General features: G+C 40.9%; 1 protein-coding gene across 1 annotated transcript; it reads left to right on the forward strand.

Moving 5' to 3' along the window:
• The first annotated feature begins 1,203 nt into the window (after nt 1-1,203).
• tgfbr2a (transforming growth factor beta receptor 2a) lies at nt 1,204-21,683 on the forward strand. The gene is made up of 7 exons (XM_080862248.1): nt 1,204-1,485; nt 3,727-3,868; nt 6,355-6,545; nt 10,554-11,317; nt 12,167-12,308; nt 19,913-20,037; nt 21,304-21,683. The coding sequence occupies exons 1-7, from the start codon at nt 1,413-1,415 to the stop codon at nt 21,481-21,483; spliced, it is 1,617 nt and encodes a 538-aa protein (XP_080718374.1). The 5' UTR covers nt 1,204-1,412; the 3' UTR covers nt 21,484-21,683.
• The last annotated feature ends 389 nt before the right edge of the window (nt 21,684-22,072 follow it).

Here is a 22,072-nt window from a genome sequence, read left to right on the forward strand (position 1 = left end):
AAGGCGTTTTGTTCGGGTGCTGTGGTCACTCAGCAGGATGTTGTGATCTACTTAGGTTTTGTATGATCTGTGGGGAACTGCCTCACAACGCTGTGGGGTCTCCACCTTGTGGCTTGGACCCCATCATGCAGTGCCGGGTGGCTGAATGCCATGCAGGCTTGAATAAAAACGTGCACAGACTTGTGTAAACCCACCCACACCCACTGACTAAGAGCAAATATGAAAAAAATAAATAAATGCACCATACTATTTGAGAGTACATTAAAACCTCCTGTATTAGAATTTGTATGCCTAAAATGTACAGTCAACTATCACTGAAGACCATCTCAAAACATGATGATCATTATTCTGAGGCATCTTCTGATGTTTTTTTCTTTTTAAACTCAACACTGCACCTACACTGAAGCCGGCTTGCCAGAAGTAATATAAGAGGTGCTAATAAAGTTCACTGAGCTGGTGGTTATAGAAAGTACAGCTCGGAAAAAAGGAAAAAAAGAAAAAGAGTTATAAGCCAAAGGGTTACAGGGTCAGAACTGAAACCTGACATCACATCTCAAGTATGTAGAGGAAAAGCAAAAGCAAACGCATGTCTGCAAAACCCTGGCAATAGACCAGTAATTTATCGGTGTTATAGTGGACTTAACCTCTGTGTGTCTTCAATAAAAACCAACACTGTGAGATATAAAGATACTCTCACAGCTTCTCATGTCATCCTTGACAAACCGTGGGCCTGGAACCTCTCCAGCAAAATCATGCAGCAGCAGAGGAACGCAATTTAAACTTTAAACTTGGATGGGGACATTTAAGTGAATTTAATGTGCTGAGTTTTTATTGTGTAAAACGCAGTAACACTCTAATAAATCCAAAACACAGAACTCAGCAGCTACCTTTCAAAGCTGACACCTCTAAATAAGATCTGCAACGAGTGACTGTTTTGAAGTAAAAGGGTGTTTGCATTGACTTAAAAGCCTATAGGCAGTTAAGCTATTTTTTGAGCGTGTCATTTCTTTTCTTTTTTTTCCTTTTTAAAAAAAAAAAAAAAAAAAAAAAAAAAAAGAGCGTGTCATTTCTAGTCTTGCTCTGCTGGTTTTCAGCCTCTTAATGACATGCTTCAGAGCCGCATGAGCCTGACCAAGAAGAAAAAAAAAAGAATACGAGAAGAAGAGAAAAAAACCTGTCCAACCCCTTCTGAAGATTTCCTGTTTCATGAAATGCGCACATACTGTGAGTCATATAGGGTAAGTCCTGCCTTGTGTTTACCCAATCTGCTTCTTTTCCTTCGTCTTCCCGGAGCCGTGAAGGCGTTTAAAAGGGAGCAACAGGCGGGCCGAAGAAAGTCCGCGGAGACTGGATATTAACCCGCTGTCAAGGCTTCGGCAAATTAATGAGAAAGAGGGCAGCGCACAGTCTAAATGGAGCTACTTCGGTTTTCCGCTTTTTGGTGTGGAATGATACTCTTTGGTAGTAGTCTGCTCGAGGAGGCGGGTGAGTTGAACTTTAAACTCTCAGAAAAGTAGTCAAAGCTTCGGAACTTATTTCAGCGGACTCTGAAGAAGAAGCGGAGTGATACAAAGTGACAATTGATTACCCTTATTTATTTATTGGGCAAAAATATGATACTGTAATTGCTTTTTTTCCCCAAACAGGTGTTTCTTTAGCTTTTAGCTAAAACTACGTAAAAAGAAAATACCCTTGTTTATTCAGGACACTTTACTTGCTAATGTGGTCTCAAATGTAAATTAGCTTCACTTGACTCCGTGAGTCTCTCTGTCGCAACTTTCATCAGTGCGAATGCGATAGCTTTGGGAAGACATCACCTGCTGTAAGTCACCAGCCTCATTTGGTTATCTGCATCTTTGATGTGTAGCCACAGTGCTAACAGGTCTAACGCCCCCCCCCCCCCCTTAAGGAAGACAGTGTTTTACCTTCATCTGTCTCAGACTCAGTCCCAGCGGCACCAAGTGGCTTTGGCTGCTCCTAATCCTTCCCCCCACCTCTCTGCAATTATATGTAGCCCTGGGTGACAATTACTACCATTCATCCCTTCCTTTGCCCGCCTCCTCCTGGGTTAAAATGACATGCTCTTTCAGAGGAGTTGCTCTAATGATATAAATACTCAGGCTCAGCCACCTTCCTACAGCACTCAGGCATGGACTATCCCTTCAGTGCTGATTTACTTCAAAACACCTCACCAGCCCGCTGGGCAGACTTTTAAAATTGCTCTGTGGCGTAGTTTAGTCTGGAGTTCAGGTGTGATATTTTCATGTTTGTTTTGTTTTTTTATTTGTGAAGGCCTCTCTCAGTGCAGACAAGCCCTGAAAGCAAAAACAAAACAAAAAAAGCCAACGATTTCCTGATAAGGTCTTGTGAAAGTGCCTCATCTGCTGCTGATTGTCAGGCGCAGCCATCCGGTGGCAGTGATCTAATTTTGCTGCACTTCCAGGGTGCATGTTGTACAGCGTGTCTGTTGCTGACCCCACCCTGCAGCCTGGGTGTTGGGGGAACAGACATAGTAGGATCCTTGTGCCAGGTTAAGAGCACACACACACTGACAGAGAGCACCTTTCTCGTAAGCTTGTGTGAAGCCCAAAGCATACTTTTTTTTTTTTTTTTGCTGACCATGTCAAGAAGCACGCTTTCACTTACACTTCCCCTTCTAAAACTTATTTACTATTTGGTCATGTGATAAACCCTCAGCGGTGCCATTTTGAGACATCGACCAACTTCAGGTACATCAGTGTACCAGAAGCGGTGTTTTCCCTCTTGGTTTGTTCGTGAGTTGAATTCTCTGATGAAAACAGCAGGTTCAACTTCCTGTACACGTGAAGTCAGCATACAGATGAACTGTGGTTAGGTGGTTTAACTGAACCAGCAAAGTCACGTGTTTCCACTCTGCGTAACACATGCAATGCATGCATCTCAATCCTGCCAGACATCGTGATTGTTTCTTCTTTTTAATCATTCTCCTTATCCCTAGTAAACCTGAAATGTCCCCTTTACAAACTGTTTCCACATCTTAAAGCCACAACATCCTCTTTTCGCTCATAATTTTGTGTAGTAGCCAGAACTCCTTTTAAAAACTAGAGAAGAGATTCTTCACCTTTCTGTCTCTGATTTTATTTTGGTGGGGTTTTTGTCATCACGTCCCTCAATGCAAGGATAAATTACAGAACTGCATCCTAGGACTGTTTGTGGAAATAAAATTCTTTCTCGCTCCTGTTCTTCACAGACTGATGCATAATCTCGTTTTTTTTCCCCTTTCTTTTTCCATCAACAAATCATCAGCGGTGTTGGCACAACACCTTACTTGATGGGGAGCCGACTCATCGGGCTGACAAATTAGAGACCCTCAGCAAGAAAATTCATCCGTGTTTCCTCTGTTTGTTGTTCTTGCCTGTCTGGCAGTTGTCTCCTTAGATGATTATCAAACCCACAGGCACTCCTCACACAATCCTGTGTGTCTCACTGATACAGGTCTGAACAAGTCCAAAGGAGGTGGATGCCACTGCTCTGCTTTGTTAAGCTCCCACAGGGGGAGGAAAATGTGTCCACCCCTGTAGTATGAAATTGTTTGGATATTCCTGTGGTTATGTGGAATATCAGCTTCTGCACACTGACAAATTCCAAAATACCTCCGTCCTTTGATTAAATTTCAGGTTTTTAAGGCTGTTGAAATGAAATTCACAACTTAATCTTACCTCTTTCACTTCCTCTTTTTTTTTCCAGAGGCCTCTATAATGAAGCTACATAAGCTGTGCAAGTTTTGTGATATACAGCCAACTAACTGCTCGGGTAAAGGGAACTGTAAGGTGGAGTGTGGCATTACATCTATTTGCCCCCAAAAAGAAGACGTGTGTGTCAGTATTTGGTAAGTGTCCACTGAACTTCCTGCCTTGTGATTCTAATGCAATGATTCAGGATGTAAATGAACAATTAAACTATAGCAAAGAGACTCAAGAGCTTTTCTTTGTTTCGTTCTTTACTTTCTGACGTTTATTGTGCCTTTTTATATTTATACGCCTCTTCATGCAAACACAAAGCGAAGTTAGGAAATAAGGGGAACAATGGCTACTTATTTATTCATCAAATCAGCCGTCGTTTCCTTCCTGAAGCTCTAAAATCTCCTTCATTGTGTGACCTTTTGCTTTTTTCACTTTCTCCGTCAGCATTTTGCCCAAAAAGCCGGCCCGATTATGACAGCTCGTGATCGCCTAACCACCCGTCAGCATCAAATCTGACTCTGATTGTGAGAAGCAGTAGAAGCAGATTTGTATTGGTGTTAAAAGCTTAAAGCAGTGCTGCTGTTTCTCATTATACTCGCAGTGTAGTGGGCTTGTTATGAGCTGAGGTTAGCAGAAAGCTAATGGCACGTGGACAGCAGCACCTCTTTAAAATGTCTCTCATAACCGCCCAGGTAGCACTGCTCAGCAGGAATTCCAAATGTAAATATGCTGATTTGTACAGAGCCAAGTTTTTATTTTTTTCTTCTGTTGTTTGTATTTAAGTCTCCATCCTTAGAACTTTGAATTCAATGTTTTAGTCATTTGTGTGTGTGTATATTGTATATTACATAAAAATATTGCCATTTACAGCTACAAGTTTGTCATTGCATTATGTACCTAATTATTAAGGCTGTGCAAAAGTCTTGATCCACCTCTCATTTCTGTATATGTTGCTTCCAAGAAGCCAAACTTTGTTATACTCAAGTGTTCCTGAGTAGTAGTTCTCCAGACTTACAGAGCTTTTCTTTGGACATAAGCTGCTTTTCATTGATCTTCAGTTCAGCGCTTGTGCCTGAACATTTTCAGAGGATTTTATTTTGTGCTTGGGTTGTTGTTTAAGTCATTTAACACTTATCTATAAATCAATCAAGCACAAAAAAGGCGCCTAACAGAAAGGGATGAACCGGTGTTGTGTCTATACATAAGAACTTTTACATGAGTGCAAGGTAAAAAATGCAAGGAAATATGAGTTTAAATACCTCAACCATCTAAAGCAATAGACAGTGCACAAGACAGGTGAAGAAGAGAGTGCAGGTTTGATAGAGTAGGTGGAGACATGTATTAGGGATGATTTGTGACACAAGGGTAGCAGCAAGAGTGAAAAGAATGGTTTATATATGAGACCTGGCATATGTATGGTTTATAGATGGTGGCACTGACTAAAAGACAGGAGGCCAAGCTGATGATGTTAAGACTTTCCATGGGTGTGACCACGACGGATAAAATTAGAATTGAGTACATTAGAGGACAGCTCGGGTCGAGTGGTTTCAAAGGCAAGGTTTAGATGGTTTCGACGTGTGCAGAGAACAGAGAATTCCCAGAGAATATTGGGGAAAAGGTCTTCAATGTGGACCTGCCAGGCAGGAGGAAAACAGGAAGACTGTAGATAAGATTTATGTAGTAAAGGAGGACATGCAGAGGGTTGGTGTAGCAGAAGAAGATAGGTTGAGATGGAGGCTGATGATCCACTGTGGCAACCCCGAAAGGGAGCAGAGAGCGAGAAGAAAGTACTTTGTAGTACTAGCAGTCGACAAACATACAATTTGTTTTCTTTCCTTTAACCAAATGTAAGAAAAACACCAAACATAACAGTTTGACAGGAATAAAATAATATTTTTGCATCATCAAGTGATTTCTAAAAAGAGATGTCAGCTGAAAGCTTGACCAATCACAGCATGTTGAGCAGTGTGTCTGTAAAAATAAAAAAAATTGAGGAAACTGAGCACATGGTGGATAAAATTAGAAGTGACAGGCCAAAAGCTAGATTTAGATGAACAGTATCTAAAAGTTACGTTCTTAAGAGATAGGAAAAGATCCTGTAATGACCTGCTGTGCAACTGGAAAGATGTGGGCATCATCAGAGGCAAAGAAATGGTCTCAGTGGAAGGACCGCTGCAAAGAAGCCTTTCGTGTCTTCTGGAGAGATAAATCAAAATTTGACATTTTTGTTTGAAATTGTTGTCAATATGTAAGGAGAAGGTCAGGAGAGAGGTACAACAGTGAGTGTCTAAAGCCATCTGTAAAACAGTGGAGGTGCCATCATGGTGTGGGGCTGTGTTTCAGCTAGTGAGTAGAAGATCTTGTCTAATTTGATGCAGTAAAAACATACCGACAGAAAAACGCACAATGGAACACTATCAGTCATGGATTGGCCTCCACATTTCAATAAATCGCTGAAGCTGTTTAGCATTTTCCTAGCAAAATATAAAGAAATCAGGGGTGACTTGAGACTTTCGCACAATAGTGTAGGTCTGCCATCATCTCTTTGTTACAAATCTTTGAAAAGCAGGTAGTGAATACCCGAACTCAAACTTGACTGGTAAAAAGTGTTTATCCGCCTTCTCTTTCTCAGGAGGAAGAAAGATGGCAACGTCACCTTTGATACAGTGTGCCACAACCCAGCTGAAAAACTGTACGGCTTAGTCTTAAAGGACTACAACAACAGCGAGTGTGAAATGAAAGAGCTGAGTGGCATGGGCTCAAAGTTCTTCATCTGTTCGTGCTCTGAGGATGAATGCAATGAGCGCGTCTTTTTTGACCCAAGTAAGTTAAATTGGCAATTTGTCAAAATGTATGAAATAAATGTGGTAGAAGACAGTTCACTATTAATATTTAACTTGTTTTTGCTATATTTGAATCTTTTATTGTTAAATGCTAAACTATGCGCAACAAATAGCTGCAAATTTGTCAGTCTAGCAACACTGGTACATAAGTCCATGCAGTAGATTTTTAGAGCCTTTTGAATATAGCTGAGCGCTCTGAATGGAAATTGGTTTGATAAGAGTGAAATTAAGCCAAAATGGTCAAATTGCAAGCTGTAAAACCCAAACAATTAACTAAAGCAGGCTAAAGCCTCTTCAGAGCTGCAGCTGGAAACAGGGACATTATATGACTAAGTAATTGGTGTCATAACTACATTTCGGTGGGTGTCTGAACTTTGATTCCAAATAAACACGGAGGCTCTCTGATGCCCCTTTTATTCGTTAGAAGTGAGGAAAAATGCTCTGAACTTAATTCTGCACCACAGTTAATTTTTACTCTAACTAGGTGATAATGTGCACTGAGTCATGTTTTTCACCAAGAAAGCAAAAATCAAAGGATCGATAGCAAGAAAGGTGAGGGTCAAATAAGCAAACCGAGGGAAGACAGCTGTTACAAAAAATTATTTTAAAAAGAAAGGAGAGTAGAGCACAACTAACCAGTCGAGAAAAGTTTAGCTCTCAGCAGCTGTTAAGTGACAATATAGCTACCAAAAAGACCTAGCACAGCTTATCACCATGAAACCCACGGCCTTGAATTACAGAAAGAGCCAGAGCGATTGAGCAGCAGCAGGTTCATTTCCAAATGATGCGACACAAGGGAAAAAAACAAACTTATTTTGCTAGTTATAATGAAACAGTGTCAGGCAGCACATCGACAAACAGTGTAAACATTATTATGTCATGCATGGTGTTTGCTCCTTAGAGTAGTGGTTTACACATTAGTTTTGCAAGCCAAATGTCTCTGTTTAAATTCCAGCCAATAAAACATCCCTTGTGGGATTGCATTAGGAATCCACTGCAAACACTCTGCCAAATTAAACAGCGACCCACTGTGACAAGGGAGCAGCCGAGAGTAACCACATGACATCTCTGTTTGTCTTTGATAACATCAAAGGAACAAGACAAGAAAATCACTATGACTCATATTATTGTAATATAGTGTTATTATAGTGTAATTATAGTGTTGGTTTTGTAAACACAAATAAGCTTCAAGTTATTTTGGTGTGCCCTGATGACCTGGTTTGACGCCTGATGTGCCTTTAGCACTGCACAGGCTGAAAACGGTGTTTGGCTGTGAGCAGGTTTAGAGGCTGATATCAATCCTGCACGCATCATTCTTCTAGAAGTCTGTGTGGCAGATAGTGAGGAAGAAGATGTGATAGAGGAAGTGAAGAGAGCAGGGGGGGAGGATGAAGAGAGATTTCTTATAATTACGCAGGATGTTAAGAAAACATTTTCTTTGGGGTGGGGGGGGTGGGTGGAAAAAACATGTTCGTAATACAACGGTCTTTATTATGCAGCATAGTAGTCTCGGCATTTTCTTAATGTAAGTGTTAGAAGACTATAGGGTTGGTATTTCAAATGTCTTTATGACATTAGAATCATGAACATTCAATTCTAGATGTTCAAGTTATTGTAGACGACAGCACGCTAAGAAGTGTGTGTCCATTTTAACATGTGCAGCGTTATGGACGTAAGTGGTACTCTAAGGACCCCTACAGGTTCTTGTAAAGTTGTTGGCTCAATTATCTATTTAAAAAAACACACACACACAATGATGGATGAGCGATATGAGAAAGGAAGGGTTCCTGCAGAGAGTGCTTTTGAGTGGGGCTCAGAGTTCTGTGCTACACCCCTGCCTGGAAATAGTTTTCAGAGTTCATCACTGGGAGAGTCATACCTTACATATTGCACACCAGTTATTTGATCTGATTTTTAAGTTTTACTCCCTCTATCTTTCATTTCTTTTTAAAGTGGAGGAAGATTCATTTAACATCTTAGAAGTGGAAGTATTTATTCTTTCATTTGTGAGGATAACATGATAACGTCAGAATTTTTTATCAGTTTGTCGTGCATGAGTGCCAACATGTGTGCACTGGGATGCTCTCCAGATGCATAATTGCAAACAGCTTTAGGAGATCATGTAGACACTGGCTTCTAGACTCCAGTTACAACATTGGCCCTGGAATAAGATGTATTTTGACTACGGTGTCCCGGCAGTAATAACACTAAGGTACATTTCCGAGACCTGGCTCTGCACCGAAAGCCAAATTGAAAGCATCTGCGCGGAGCAAAGCACGTCATGGAAACATATTTTCTCACTGTTGGGAATGTCTGTGTGCTCTTTGGAAGTTCTCAGTGACTAAAGTGGGTAAGTTCTGTAGTAAAGGCACTGCAGATGAGCTTGAACAACAGGGCAATAATGCCAATTTGAACCTGTTGAACAAAGCACCATTTAACGATTCAGCTTTTGCTTGCAGTTTTCCCTCTCTTCATACTGATATACAGCTGCCTTGAGAAGCAAGCTAATGGTATTTCCCACCCTATTATCAGAAACACATTAACAAAGCCTACTGGGAACGGCAATGTTACGAAATGAGACCTAGCTTGAGTGAAAACAAGGTACGTCAGTTGTTATATTGAATGTGAGCGGGTGGTTTGTCAGAGTAACACCCATGTGAATGCCAGAATCGAACAAGACGTAACAAGATGATCAATGTTATTCACTTCACCTGTCAGTGGGTTTAATGCTGTGACTGAATGGTGTGTAAACAAATAAACAAGTACAACTTTAAAGCTTTATTTAAGATGATAGGTACCACTGTTTTCGATGGTTTCCAGTCGTTATGTTATGCTAAGCTAAGCATATCTGAAGCATCATATTTAACAGGCAGGTATGTGAGTAGTATGGATCTACTTCCCACCAGCAAGAGTATTTCTTAAAGCCTTTTTCCCTCTAAAGATTCTACCCTTGTGTATGCAGTATTTCACACTTTGAACTTAAAGATAATTCTCAATAACACGGTTTTTCACAGCATCTCCAGACCTTAAATGTAGCATTACTTCTGCACTTTCAATAATTCACACAACAAGTAAGGATTTTGTCTAAAGCCCGGAGGAGTTTGGAGGCACAGTGACAGGTTTGTTGTGAGAAATAGCTTCTCACTCCACAAAAATCAAAACAAACAGTCTGTCTGAGGCCCTGTAGAGGATTTCAGACATGTGGTTTCCTGTTCAGAAAAAAAAAAATTAGAGAGAAGTCGAGGGCTCAACTCAGCTGTCGGTTAGATGCCTGACTCTGCTCCGCGCATTTACACTTGCTCCTAAAATTGTTTGCCAGGTATTTCTTGAAAAATAATGCACACGTGATACTCTTGCCTACACGTGTTATGCAACTCAAATGTAAGCTAGACAGCTAAATAAAGTGTGGCATTTGCTTTAGCAACACAACTTATAAATGACTAAATTTAGAGCGCTTCATACTGGGGACCATTTGAGGTTTTCTTGTTTAGTGTTTTATGTCTGGTGATCTACTTTTTATAGATCTTCTTCTATTGCTGCAGCTTTAAAAACTGGACTATAAACACAGCACAAGCATAAACTCTCACTGTTTGCCAAAACCAAAGCAGCTACCAGACACACCACCTCCCAAATTATAAGAATCAGACATGAGATCGTGCTTGACTGGGTCAGGGTTTGGAGCAGTTTACATTTGTGGCTGAGAATCTAACTTTAGCTCTGATCCTGATAAACATTCCTCAAAGAAGCGTCGGGTTTCTCTTGTCTTCTGATTACTTTACTTGTAGCTAAGTGCTGATACAATCTGCCACAAAGTAATTTAGTGTTTTATGTCTTCATATTGTGGGTGTTGTAGTTTAAAAAAAAAAAGAAAAAAAAGAAACACAGTTACTACTCTCACAGATTTAAAGTGACTTTTAAACTGGTTGTCTGTTCTGCATCTTAACCTCACACTATCTTCATTAACACGTGCTGATTCTTTGACCTTTAGGGCCCACGGAACCACAGGTGATGGCTGTTATCTTAGTAAGCCTGGTGCCTCTCCTGGTTATGGCTACCGTGGTCATCACTTTCTTCTACTTTTACCGTGTGTGCCGCCAGCGCAGTGGCCACTGCGGACACAAGAAAGATTCTCTGCTGGAAATCGACCCACTCGTCATTATAGAAGAAGACAGCAGCTCCACGCACGCCAACAGCCTCAATCACAACACTGAGCTGCTGCCCATCGAGCTGGACGTGCAGGTTGGAAAAGGGCGCTTTGCAGAAGTTTACAAAGCCAAGCTGAAGCAGGGCTCCTCTGTTAGCGTGGAGCAGGGCTTTGAGACTGTAGCAATTAAAATTTTCTCACACGAGGAGTATCCATCCTGGAAGAACGAGAAGGACATTTTCTCAGATGCGGATTTGAGGCATGAGAATGTGCTTCACTTCCTGACAGCAGAGGAGAGGAAGGAGCCGAGACAGTACTGGCTGATCACAGCTTATCATCCACGAGGGAATCTCCAGGAGTACCTGACTCATAATATTATCAGCTTGCATGACCTGTGGCTGCTCGGAGGTTCGCTAGCCCGTGGAGTGGCACACCTTCACAGCGACCGCACCCCCTGCGGTCGCTCCAAGGTGCCTATCGCGCACAGGGACATTAAGAGCTCCAACATACTGGTGAAAAATGACTTGACCTGCTGCCTGTGTGATTTTGGCCTTGCGCTTCGGCTGGACAACTCTCTGTCTGTGGATGAGCTGGCCAACAGTGGGCAGGTAAGGCTTACCTAAGACTAAATTTTGGGCGATCGATTGTTTTCACTTGGCTGTCAATCACTTCAGACATCATCAACTTTGCCAGTGCCCCAAACACAAACCACTCTAAGCCCTGTCGTATAATTCTTCTGGGATATTTGTCAGACTTTGAAAAGAGCCAAGCTATATATCAAACCTTTCATTTTCTTACCCTCACAACTTCAGGACATTGTGTGTGTATATATGGCACTCACTCCATCTTGTCCCCAGAAGGATAATACTGATAGAAATACTGCTGTAAGTGCTCTTGGGTTGTTGTTGTTGTTTTATCATAGTCACAAGACAAACAGGCTTGATTGATTCTTAATGGACTCATTACAAAGACGTAATAGGCCAGAGACAATTTACACTCTGTTATGAAAATGGCTTGTTATGAAAAGGGCTCACCCTTTGCCACACAGCACACCTAATGCACTGTGATGCCCCTAATGCATTAGGAGGAAGCTCCAGTGGACACATTTTCAAGGATGATAATTATGTGAAGACAAGCAAGGTTTTGATGAGCTCAGTGGTGCCCTTTTTTTCTAATTATTTTCTACATCAACTTTTTTTCTCATGTAGATAAATGTGATTTGATCTCTTAGAGCACACAGGACAAAATCACTACCTGTCGCTCGATTAATGCAGCTACTGTTTAACGAGCAGTTTTCAACAAAACGATTGCTGTTTTAGCAGATAAAAAAAAAGTGGTTCGCCACCTTCCCTTAGATGTACCTCTATATTTAAATCGTGCATAACAATATTGTGCATTTGCAACTACGGTCAAAGACGATTATTAATCTGTGTCGCTCTCTATTTGTATTTCCACAGGTGGGCACTGCCAGGTACATGGCCCCCGAGGTGTTGGAGTCCAGAATCAACCTAGAAAACATTGAGTCTTTCAAACAAGCAGATGTTTATTCCATGGCTCTCGTACTGTGGGAGATCATCTCAAGGTGTAGTGCAGTCGGAGGTGAGATCATGAAGTCCTTCTATGCTCTATGTTAATCAGTTAACACGCTGTGCTGTAGAACGATCGCTTCAGTTAAAATTCCCAAAGAAATGCCAATGTTGTTTATTGTTTGTTGCTGAGGGGGGGAAACGAAAAGCAAAAAGGGGTGTGCAGGGAGACGGAACACAGCACAAAAGAAGCGATAGCAACATGCCACAATGATCCATAAACACGTGGGGAGTGGAGAGGACGTGCAGTGTGCATAATGTGAAGCCTTCCCCCAGCAGCCTGAGCCTATGGCACCTTAACTGAGGGACGGTTCAAGGTCATTTGATATAGCTCCAACTAGAAGCTGGCTCCACAGGAAAGGGGCCTGATAGCTGAAGGCTCTCCCTCCCGTTCTACTTTTAAACTTCCTAAGAACTCACGTAGGCCGGCAGTCTGAGAGTGAAGTCCTCTATTAGGATAATATGATGGTATGAGATCTTTAAGATGTAACAGGGACTGATTATTGAAGTATGTGAGGAGAAGGATTTTAAATTTAATTCTGGATTAAACAGAGAGCCAATGAAGACAAGCTAATATGAAAGAAATATGGTCTACTCTCGCTGCATCAACTGAAGGCTTTTCAGGGAGCTTTTAGATCAGCCTGATAATGATGAATTACCATAGTCCAGCCTAGAAGTTAAAAATGCATGAACTGTTTTTTATTTTTTTACCATTACTCTGAGACAGGATGTTTGTAGTTTTAGTGATATTGCACAGATGAAAGAAAGCAACAGTACATATTTGTTTACTGTGCACGCTGAAGGACATATCCTGGTCAAAAAGGACTCTTCCAGTAATCCAGTAGCGCATGATGGCTCTTAGTCCTGCTTTTTTTTTTGAAAGGAGAGATGACTTTTTCCCCACCGTCAATAAAATGAAGTCTGAACACGAGTTATGAAAAGCCTGCACTGGCTTTATCCAAATGTTTTGAATAGATTAAACAACCTTACATAAACTGATGATTTAGCTGTAAAATTAATTATTGATGATATAGAACATCAGTGAATGATTATGTAAATAGAGTTTAGCTTTAATGTGTGTTTTGGGAGGAATACTTAAGATGTCGGTGAGAAAAAAGCATTGGTTTCTTGCCAGAGTCGGTTTAACCTTATCACACAGGAAATGCAGAAGAAAGGCTCTATGCTATGCATCTAGTTCCTGAAACACAGGCTACTTGAGAATAGTTCAACATTTAGAGAAAAAATAACTTTTTCACTCTTGTTTATGTACTAAATGCGAGCGTACTATTTGACACTTTACATCTCACTTGTTATTTTCTGTCACGCTTTCTCAGTACTTGTTTTAAACCCAATATTCTGTCTTCCTGACTATCAACGTAGTGTACTCTACACACGTTTAACACTCCCTCTAACCTTTGCGGAGATAACCATCAATTTCGTTGGTAAATTAGCTCGGGTCACTGCAAGTATAGGAAACCAATAGAAGCACTGATTGATGAAATTCCCTTTAGAGGCTGTGTAAATATCCTCAGAAATACTGTAAAAGCTTGTTTGACCTCTGAGCAATACAAGCACCAAGTGACCAACTCCACTGTGAGTTCACTTATTAGCTGTGTGACAGGACTTATGTGTGAGCATTCGTTGACCCATTAGTCATGGTGGGAAGAAAATCTAAAAGTGTCAAAGCCACAATCCATCTTGTAGAAGCCTCAAGGATCAGCCTTCACTTTACTAATGTACCGTTACTCGTGTTTGTCACTCTGCAGCAAAACAAGGTCGAGGTATGTGCAAATAATAGAAGTGGTTGATTATCTGAAGCCAGTACAGTGCAGTATTTCATGTCGACAGAAGGTTATTTGTTTTTGCTTCCTTTTGTGTCTCTGTGGTCCTGTTTGTTTCTGAGACTGCTCCTGTCTCCATTGTGTCACAGCAGTGATTGAATGCCGGGTTTGGGCATGAACACTTCTGCTTCTGAGTTTTCCTGTTTTGCCCCCACTAACCTCCCTCCCCTCCCTCCCCAGGGGGCTTCCTTGAAGTGTATCGTGCAGTTATTCTGCCCATGAGTCCTCTGAAGCAAAAACATGAGCAAGTGACCCACAATTCCTCTTGCTTTTCCTTCCAAACTGCAACAACGTGAGTGCCCTGTGGGTACACATTTGAAAAGAAAACAGAGTATTTCCTGCTTTGCAAAGAGCACAGTCCCAAGACGCAGGTTTTTTTTTAGAGAGATTTTAACTTTGCAAGTGTGGTTTATATTAGGACATTTAGTGGTTAATGTCTCTTGAGATCAGGACAGGCAGTATATAGAGATGAGTAAAGATGCACTAAACAGATCCAGGTTCACTCTGGCTTCATTTGGTTTCCTCTTGAGGGATTTCAGGAAATCTGCGCGAACAACATCTTCATTTGTTTATCCTGCGTTTCCCTCCATCCGTTACATGCATGTCAGATTAAGTCCTTCATTCCCTTACTTTGCATTAGTTTAGGTTTAGCTAACCTAAACACTGTATACAGAATTAAACGTTATGCCAAAACACATTTTTGTCCTGCCCAGATACACTCGACCATTCCCTGTTTCTAAATCTGGCACTTTCAACTCAGTTACGCTACATTTTTTCCTCCCGTCTCTCTCAGTCTCTTTCTTCTGAGACACAGGTAGGTGAGGCAGCAGTTAATTAGTCTCCCACTGCAGTGCAACACACCATAGGCAGCCGTGAAGCTTTACTCATGCAGGCACAGACAAGACAGGACAGGCCAGTGTAAATTTACTCGGGAAAGGAAGCGCAAGGTTCCCGTCCCACCTCTAGACTAAAGATAGAAGCCACTCGGTTAGTTCACATTTTCCTGTGTTTCACATATCTCTGTCCCCATTTTTCAGACTTGGCATTTCTTGGAGAAGTGTAAAAGGGTGAGGTCTGTAACTGAAGGAGACGTTTTCCTGTTCAGAGATTAAATCACTGTACAAACAAAGCTAAGCTCTCACCTTGATAGACGATGAGAAAGGTGGAAAGAATAAGCTGCACAAATGAGATGGTGTAATTTGGTTTTCCCTTACTGGCAGCTAAAAATCTCCTTGCAGATAGTGTGCTGGCTGAGATCTGGTATTGATTCTGGAGCAGAGCAGCATGAGAGCAAAGCTGATGTGTTTACAAAGTACACTCAAGAGTTGCTTGCTTTCCTGCTGCTGTTTTTTTACTATGAAGTTGCCACGTTTTCCCTGGAGGTCGGTGAGTCACTTATGACTCCCTGAGATCTTACCTTCCTGAGACAAAATATGAGCAGATGTGAACCCACACTCATAAATTCAGAGTGACACATCCCAGGGCATCAGTATAATGACTAGGGTGATGCCCTGCTTTTTCCTCTTGTCTCTGATGCCACCTGCCTGTGTGAATGTAAGGAAGATGTCTGATCACTGCAGGCAGGCACAGGGCTGCTCTGTCACGGCTCCTGAGGCCGTGGTCTGATCTGAGATCTGCCAGACGAGAGGAAAAAAACTGTCTGTCGACAGCCAGCCAGGCACAAACCATCACTTTACCTTCTTTATCTTCCAAGACTGAGGGAAGGGTTAGAGCAAGGGGGGAAACGGAGAGATCAGCACACCTCCAAGAGAAGGAAAAGTCAGATTCCAGGCTCAGATCTTTTTATCTGAGTGTCTGTTCCTTAAAATGCCTCTGCTGTATAATTTAGCTGGTCCAGATTTAGGTCTTGGAAAGATTGTGAGGGCGTTCCTCGAGCGGGTGGGGCAAAGTAGGAGGATAATAGCGGAGTGGTGTCGAATGTGGAGCTGCAGACGAAAAAAAAATGCCTCCATTCCCTGAGGGGAGAGGTTGAGCTTGACTGGAGAGGAGGAAAGGTTAGGGCAGCTGCTCTCCAGATGTCAGACCATCAAACCCTTCAGAATATGGAGGGTCTAATGCGTGTGGTGGGGGGGCTGCCACAACGCGCATTTAGGAACAAATTTTAGACTTGATTGAGGATGAAATAGGGTCAAAATACGTGCAGCCAATTTACGTTCCCTGAAGCTGCATACAAAGCGGGCTAAAATATTTTTTTGGTTTTACTTAATGGGGTTAGTCGATGGTTAGGGAATGTATCAGCTGCAGTTAATGGTAGGGTAAGCTTCCAGGGCAAGTCGGTGCCATATGCCCTAAAATTAAGCTCTGCTAATGAGTAATGTTCATGCATACATCTGTAATGCTTGAGTTTAACAACAGAAAACAAGTGTTGGAGCCACCGCAAACTAATGAAAACCAGCAGCGGCTGGGAGTAGATTAGTCAAGCTGATGTTCCAGACTCAGACAGACTTGGGGAAGCTGACACAGTTGTTGCGATCACATTACTAATTTATTTCCAAATACATGGGGAAACTGTTTGGATCGCTTTTGCTGTATTATTTATGTGTTTAGGTGACAGGATTTCTCTTCTTATTTTCAGTGTTTATATTTTATTTAAGCTATAATTAGACAAAAAATTGTTCACTTGGAAGGGCAGCAGAGAAAGACTATCAAACAAAATGTGAAATGCTTGTGCAGACTGATTTCTAAGCAGACCTGTGTGAGGTTAGTATTTCAGTATGCCAACTAAGACTGGTGAGTTTGGGATGTGCGTAGGGGAGCAGGTGGTCAATCTACGAGAACAAAAGTGCAGTGTGACGGATGTAAATTACAAAGCTTCAAAACGATGCCATTCATCAAGAGTTTTTCCTTGTTTGCAGTAGGAAAGAAAAATGACTACATTTCTCTTGGCTGCATATGCACATACACTTTCGACTGCCATGGCGGACAAGTGGGCTGGAAAATAGACATTAAGGAGGAAATATGTGCTAGCATTGCAAAATCCACATCACTACATGTCAGCTGTCGGACATATAGTGTAAGTTCCTCATTGTTACTGTGCTGAAGTTGTTAAATAGCTTTGGAGGAAATCTTGTCAGTGTGCAATGTGTGACTTTTGCAAACCCCAGCAGTCCTCACTCGCACTGTATTGTGCTTTCAGAAGCCTCTTCTGCCACTGCAGTTTAATTTAAGGTTTACCTTTAATAAACATCTTTGCCTTTAGAGCCAGATTGGGCAAATCTGTTTGTCCTGGAATACACACTTTGTTTATGAAGTAGTACAAGTCCTATACTCGAGAAGCATTGTTTGGAGATGAGCACACGAGCATGTTTGCTGACACTTTCCAAAGTGGGTTTGCTGTCTAGAACACAGTTATACACTCCCTGGACCTGTCACAACAAAACAAACAACATCTGTCTCCTTTTCTCTTAAAAATGGTTGACTGGGTTTGTGTTTAAGCTTGAATAACAAACCAGAAGTACTTTGCTTACAGTAATGTTGAGTTCCAGACTGTAAAGAACTTTTTTTTTTTTTTTTTTTGCAGTAGTCTGTGTCCCAGAATCCTCCAATTCCTGTCTGTAGGTTGCATAACTCCCTGCGATCTTTTCTTTTTAACGTGTTTAAAAAGAAATAAAACGTCATCACGATCATCAAACAGTACAAACAACATGCTTATGTGAGGATTATGTGTTCCAGTAGTTTATTTTAAAAAGCTACAAACAGCTTTTATATATTTCTTACCTTTTTTTCATAATAATTCACATACAAAATATTGTTTTACTCTCAGCAACAACATGTTGGCCTTATGACTGAAGAGGCAACCTCAGAACCCGCCGACAGCTGACACAGCTTTGTTCTGCACTGTTACGTAAACTCTGAGATTTACATGAGAAGATGCAGGACAAATCTGCATTGTGCTTTTTTTTTTTTTTTTATTCAGTACATTTGAAATCTCTGTGTTTCCAGTGACAGATTTAATAGCCAGCAGTTCATTACAGGGATTGTATTCTATTTTATTGTTAGAAAATATGTATGTGTGTATAAATATCTATATTTTTATACCACAAAATGCCTCTGCTACAATGAAGTATAAATTAAAGTGGTTCTGCTAGATTCTTACTGGCCTGTAAAAGCCATTGTTCTGTATTTCAGCTGTGTGACATTAAACAGCAGCTGCAGTATCACTGACAGAAATATAGCCACAGTATATTTGGGTCCATAAGGGAACCGTGACGCGCATTTGTCATTTTGCCTCTGCATGCCACCCCCACAGTGGTTTTTACATCAAACTGTGCAGACCTTTAGCTTTAATGCAAGGAGTCTAACAAAAATATTGCATTGACTGGAGCCGTTGTAGTCAATGACTGACTGACGTCTAGAGAACACGGATATCACCAAATGCTCTGTTTCCTCCCTTGAGATGCTCTGCTACATCTTTACTGCAGCCGCTTCCAGTTACTGCTTGTTTGTGGGTCTTTCTGCATTAGGTCTGGTCTTCAGTAACTGAAAAGCATGCTCCATTGGGTTGAGATCAGGTGACTGACTTGACCCTTGAGGAATATCCTGTTTCTTTCCTTGAGAAATTCTTGGGTTACTGTTGCAGTGTGCTTTGGATCATTATCCATCTAAACTCAAATTGCTCTCTGCTTAGTTTTGCAACATTTTTCTGAGTCTAAGCAGAGAGTGCAGCCCTATACACTTCATTCTGCTGCTTCTATCAGCAGTCACATCATAAATAAACACTCGTCAGACAGTTTCACGGGCAGCCATACTTGCCCATGTTATCGCTGCTGGTCATCAGTTTTTTGTTCCTGTTCAAAATTATTCTTTTGAAACTTCCTGAGTATTTACAAGAATTTACCACTGTTGTTTAATAGTACATTGTAACTTTCACACAGCCAGGATGCATTGTAAAATGTGTTCGTTGTTTTTAACGACGACTCTGTCTTTGTAGGTGAGAAAAGTAGAAACTGTTTTAATTCTGACAACTATTTGCCACGTATGCCAGGGATCACAGTCAGACTCCACAGTGACTTTGTTATATAGTTTATTAATATGCATCTCTTTTTCACTTTATTCTCTCAGTCTGATTTTGTATCCATTATAAAATCTGTTAATTTTGCTAGTCCATCTTTTAATGACTGATAATTAGCTTGAGCTAGGTTTTAACTTCAGTGTAATTCAGTGTTGCGGCTGAGGAATCCAAACTTCAAACAAAGAGGAATTGGAATTCATACGATATTTTTTTTTTTCGGAAACTGTTGACTCATAGCTCTCAGGCTGTTTCCTGCAGACCTGCTTTGAAATTTTGCCCTAAGTAAACACAACTGGTAAGTGGCCTTTGACAAGCACTCTGGAATTGTTGTGTAAGAGAGCTGACACAAAGCCAGAGCATTGTTGCTGAGGTTTCTTTAAACTCATCGACAGTAAGGCTAAAAATGTGACGATAGTGTTTCTCTTCAGAAAATCTCGCCCATGGCCCCTCTATCAACAGCTTAGGGTTCTTCAGTTGTTTGTGCCGCTTCAGTGCTATTTAAAGTTTGCATCCTACAGTTTCAATTTAGAGTGCACAGTGAGAGGTGTTATTGATGTGTGTGCTGTGGGGCACCTCCATCTGATCTTTCTCTCTATTCCACAGAACTTCATCTGTCAGATGTGATCTGTTTCAAAGTTGTTTTGCCCTGCTCTCGGCAGGTGTAAAAGCCTAAACTTACCATCTTGAGCTGTGCACAGGCTAATTCTCTGAACCCACCTGTTGTTTCTGTGTGTTCACATGCAGACGTGAAAGCATACGAGCCACCGTTTGGAAACCTGAGAGAACACCCGTGTGTAGAGAGCATGAAGGACAGCGTCCTCAGGGACAGAGGAAGACCTGAGATCCCCAACAGCTGGACCAACCACTTGGTAAGAAATGAAATTTATAAATGCCTCGTTTGTAACCACAAAATCTGTGTTTTAACAGATTTGTCAGCTGATATTAAAAACAAAGCACAGCAAACATAAAATATAAAAAAATAACATTGATTATTTGGGATTAATCACTACGGGCCAAACACAGAAATGAGAATGGAACACCTACTTTAAACAGTCTTCAGTATTCCAGATCCTTCACACTGCTGTGAGAACAGTGCAGGTAATGGTGTGATGTATTCACTGTGTCCATTCTCTGCTCACCCTCACCTAATTCCAATAGTGAGAACATTACTGACGCAGGCTGTCCCTTGCAATATCCACACTGTGTTTAAACTAGGGTTTGCAAAGTTTACATGGTTAAAAGTCTGTATATGCAAACTATGACCTACTCATGAATGTGGCCCCTTTCACATTTTATATTTTTATTATTTTAAAATGTTAATATAGTTTCTTTTCCTACGAAGAAAACTTAAAGTGGCCATGTTAACGAATAAATCATAGTAGGGGATCAATAAATTCTCTAAGATACAAAAAAAAAAACCATAAATAAACTTTATTTTCCACATTGGCAGCCAAGTTTTAAATCAGAAGTGTTTATAGTTGTTCCAAACAAAGGGAAACTGTCATAAAGAACGAGACAGTGTTGTTTAGATTTGGAGATAGCTGCACAAATTTTCAGTGTGTCTCCTGGAGGACATTCATGCTGCTGTACTCAGCAGTTCGCTATGTAGAAAATAAAAGTAGAATGCAAGAGGGTTTAAAACCGTCTCCCTTCTGCACAGCTTATTTATTTATGCTTTACTATGTATGTCACAATGAAAAGATTCATCCATTCAAGCTGCCACAGCGCATTGTCACACACTGTCTCTCGCTTTGTTTTGCTCTTCTTTAAATAGGATTGTTGTGATATCTACAACATTAAAATGAGCTCTGTGTCTAGCTACTGGTGGCACCTAGTGTCTCCATATTTTAAAGTGAAGCTGTACACAAGATGAAGCAGCTGCAACATTTATGTTCAAAGAATTGCATATTATTCTCCTTGCAAAATGGTCCTTCAGAAAGAATAACTCTCAATGCTAGTTTCTCCAATAGAAATGCATCAAAAGTCCTTTATAAAAGTACTGATACAGAGGTGCATATGGATAAACACACAGTTGAAAATGCATAAATGCACATTCATAGCTTCAGTTTGAGTTAAGTTGCATTGCCCCAAAGTCAATTATATTGACTAACTGTGAGCCTGTTCTCCTCATGCAGGGCATCCAGATGTTGTGTGCCTCCATTGAGGACTGCTGGGACCACGACCCGGAGGCCCGTCTCACCGCCCATTGTGTTGCTGAGCGCTTCAATGGCATGGAGTACCTGGACAAGCTGTCAGATTGCTCTGACTCGGAGGAGAAAATCCCTGAAGAAATCTTTGTAGTGGATGAAAAGTAAACGCTTAACAGAAACACTGCCCCCTGCAGGGTGACTGAGACATTTTTATCGAGCTGCTGAGGGGAAAAGGAATGAGTGGAGGCATTTGAAATGTAGATGAAAGTGAACTGTTTCCAGAGGTGGACTTACATATTCTGGATTAAGTCCTAAACAAAAAGGGCGCTCACATTATAAAGCTTTTTTTTTTCTTTTTTTTTTTTTTTTACCAAATACTATTTGCACTTTATAAACATCTATGCACACCAAACTATATATATGTTGTGTCTTATTTGTTTTTAAAATTTCAGGTATAGGAAATAAACAGACTGCAAATGTATTAAAAATGGGGAAAGACTGACCAAATATTAAGACACTAAGATCTCCTGCACCTGCCTTGTTTTTCGAAATGGCCAGGTGGTCTTTGATCAAAGTCCAATGAACTGAATGAAGCAACATTCAGGGTGCTAATAGAACCTCTGGCAAGAAGTGGAAATTATTCACGGCAAAGAAGTAGAGGGAAAAACATCCAAAGAACTAATCTGCAGGGATAGCTGATTTCATATCTCAAGGACTATGAAATGTAAAATAAAGACAGCAAAATCATTCTGAA

The sequence above is a fragment of the Rhamphochromis sp. 'chilingali' genome (genome assembly GCF_963969265.1).
Source record: "Rhamphochromis sp. 'chilingali' genome assembly, chromosome: 17".
Taxonomy (NCBI): Eukaryota; Metazoa; Chordata; class Actinopteri; order Cichliformes; family Cichlidae; genus Rhamphochromis; species Rhamphochromis sp. 'chilingali'.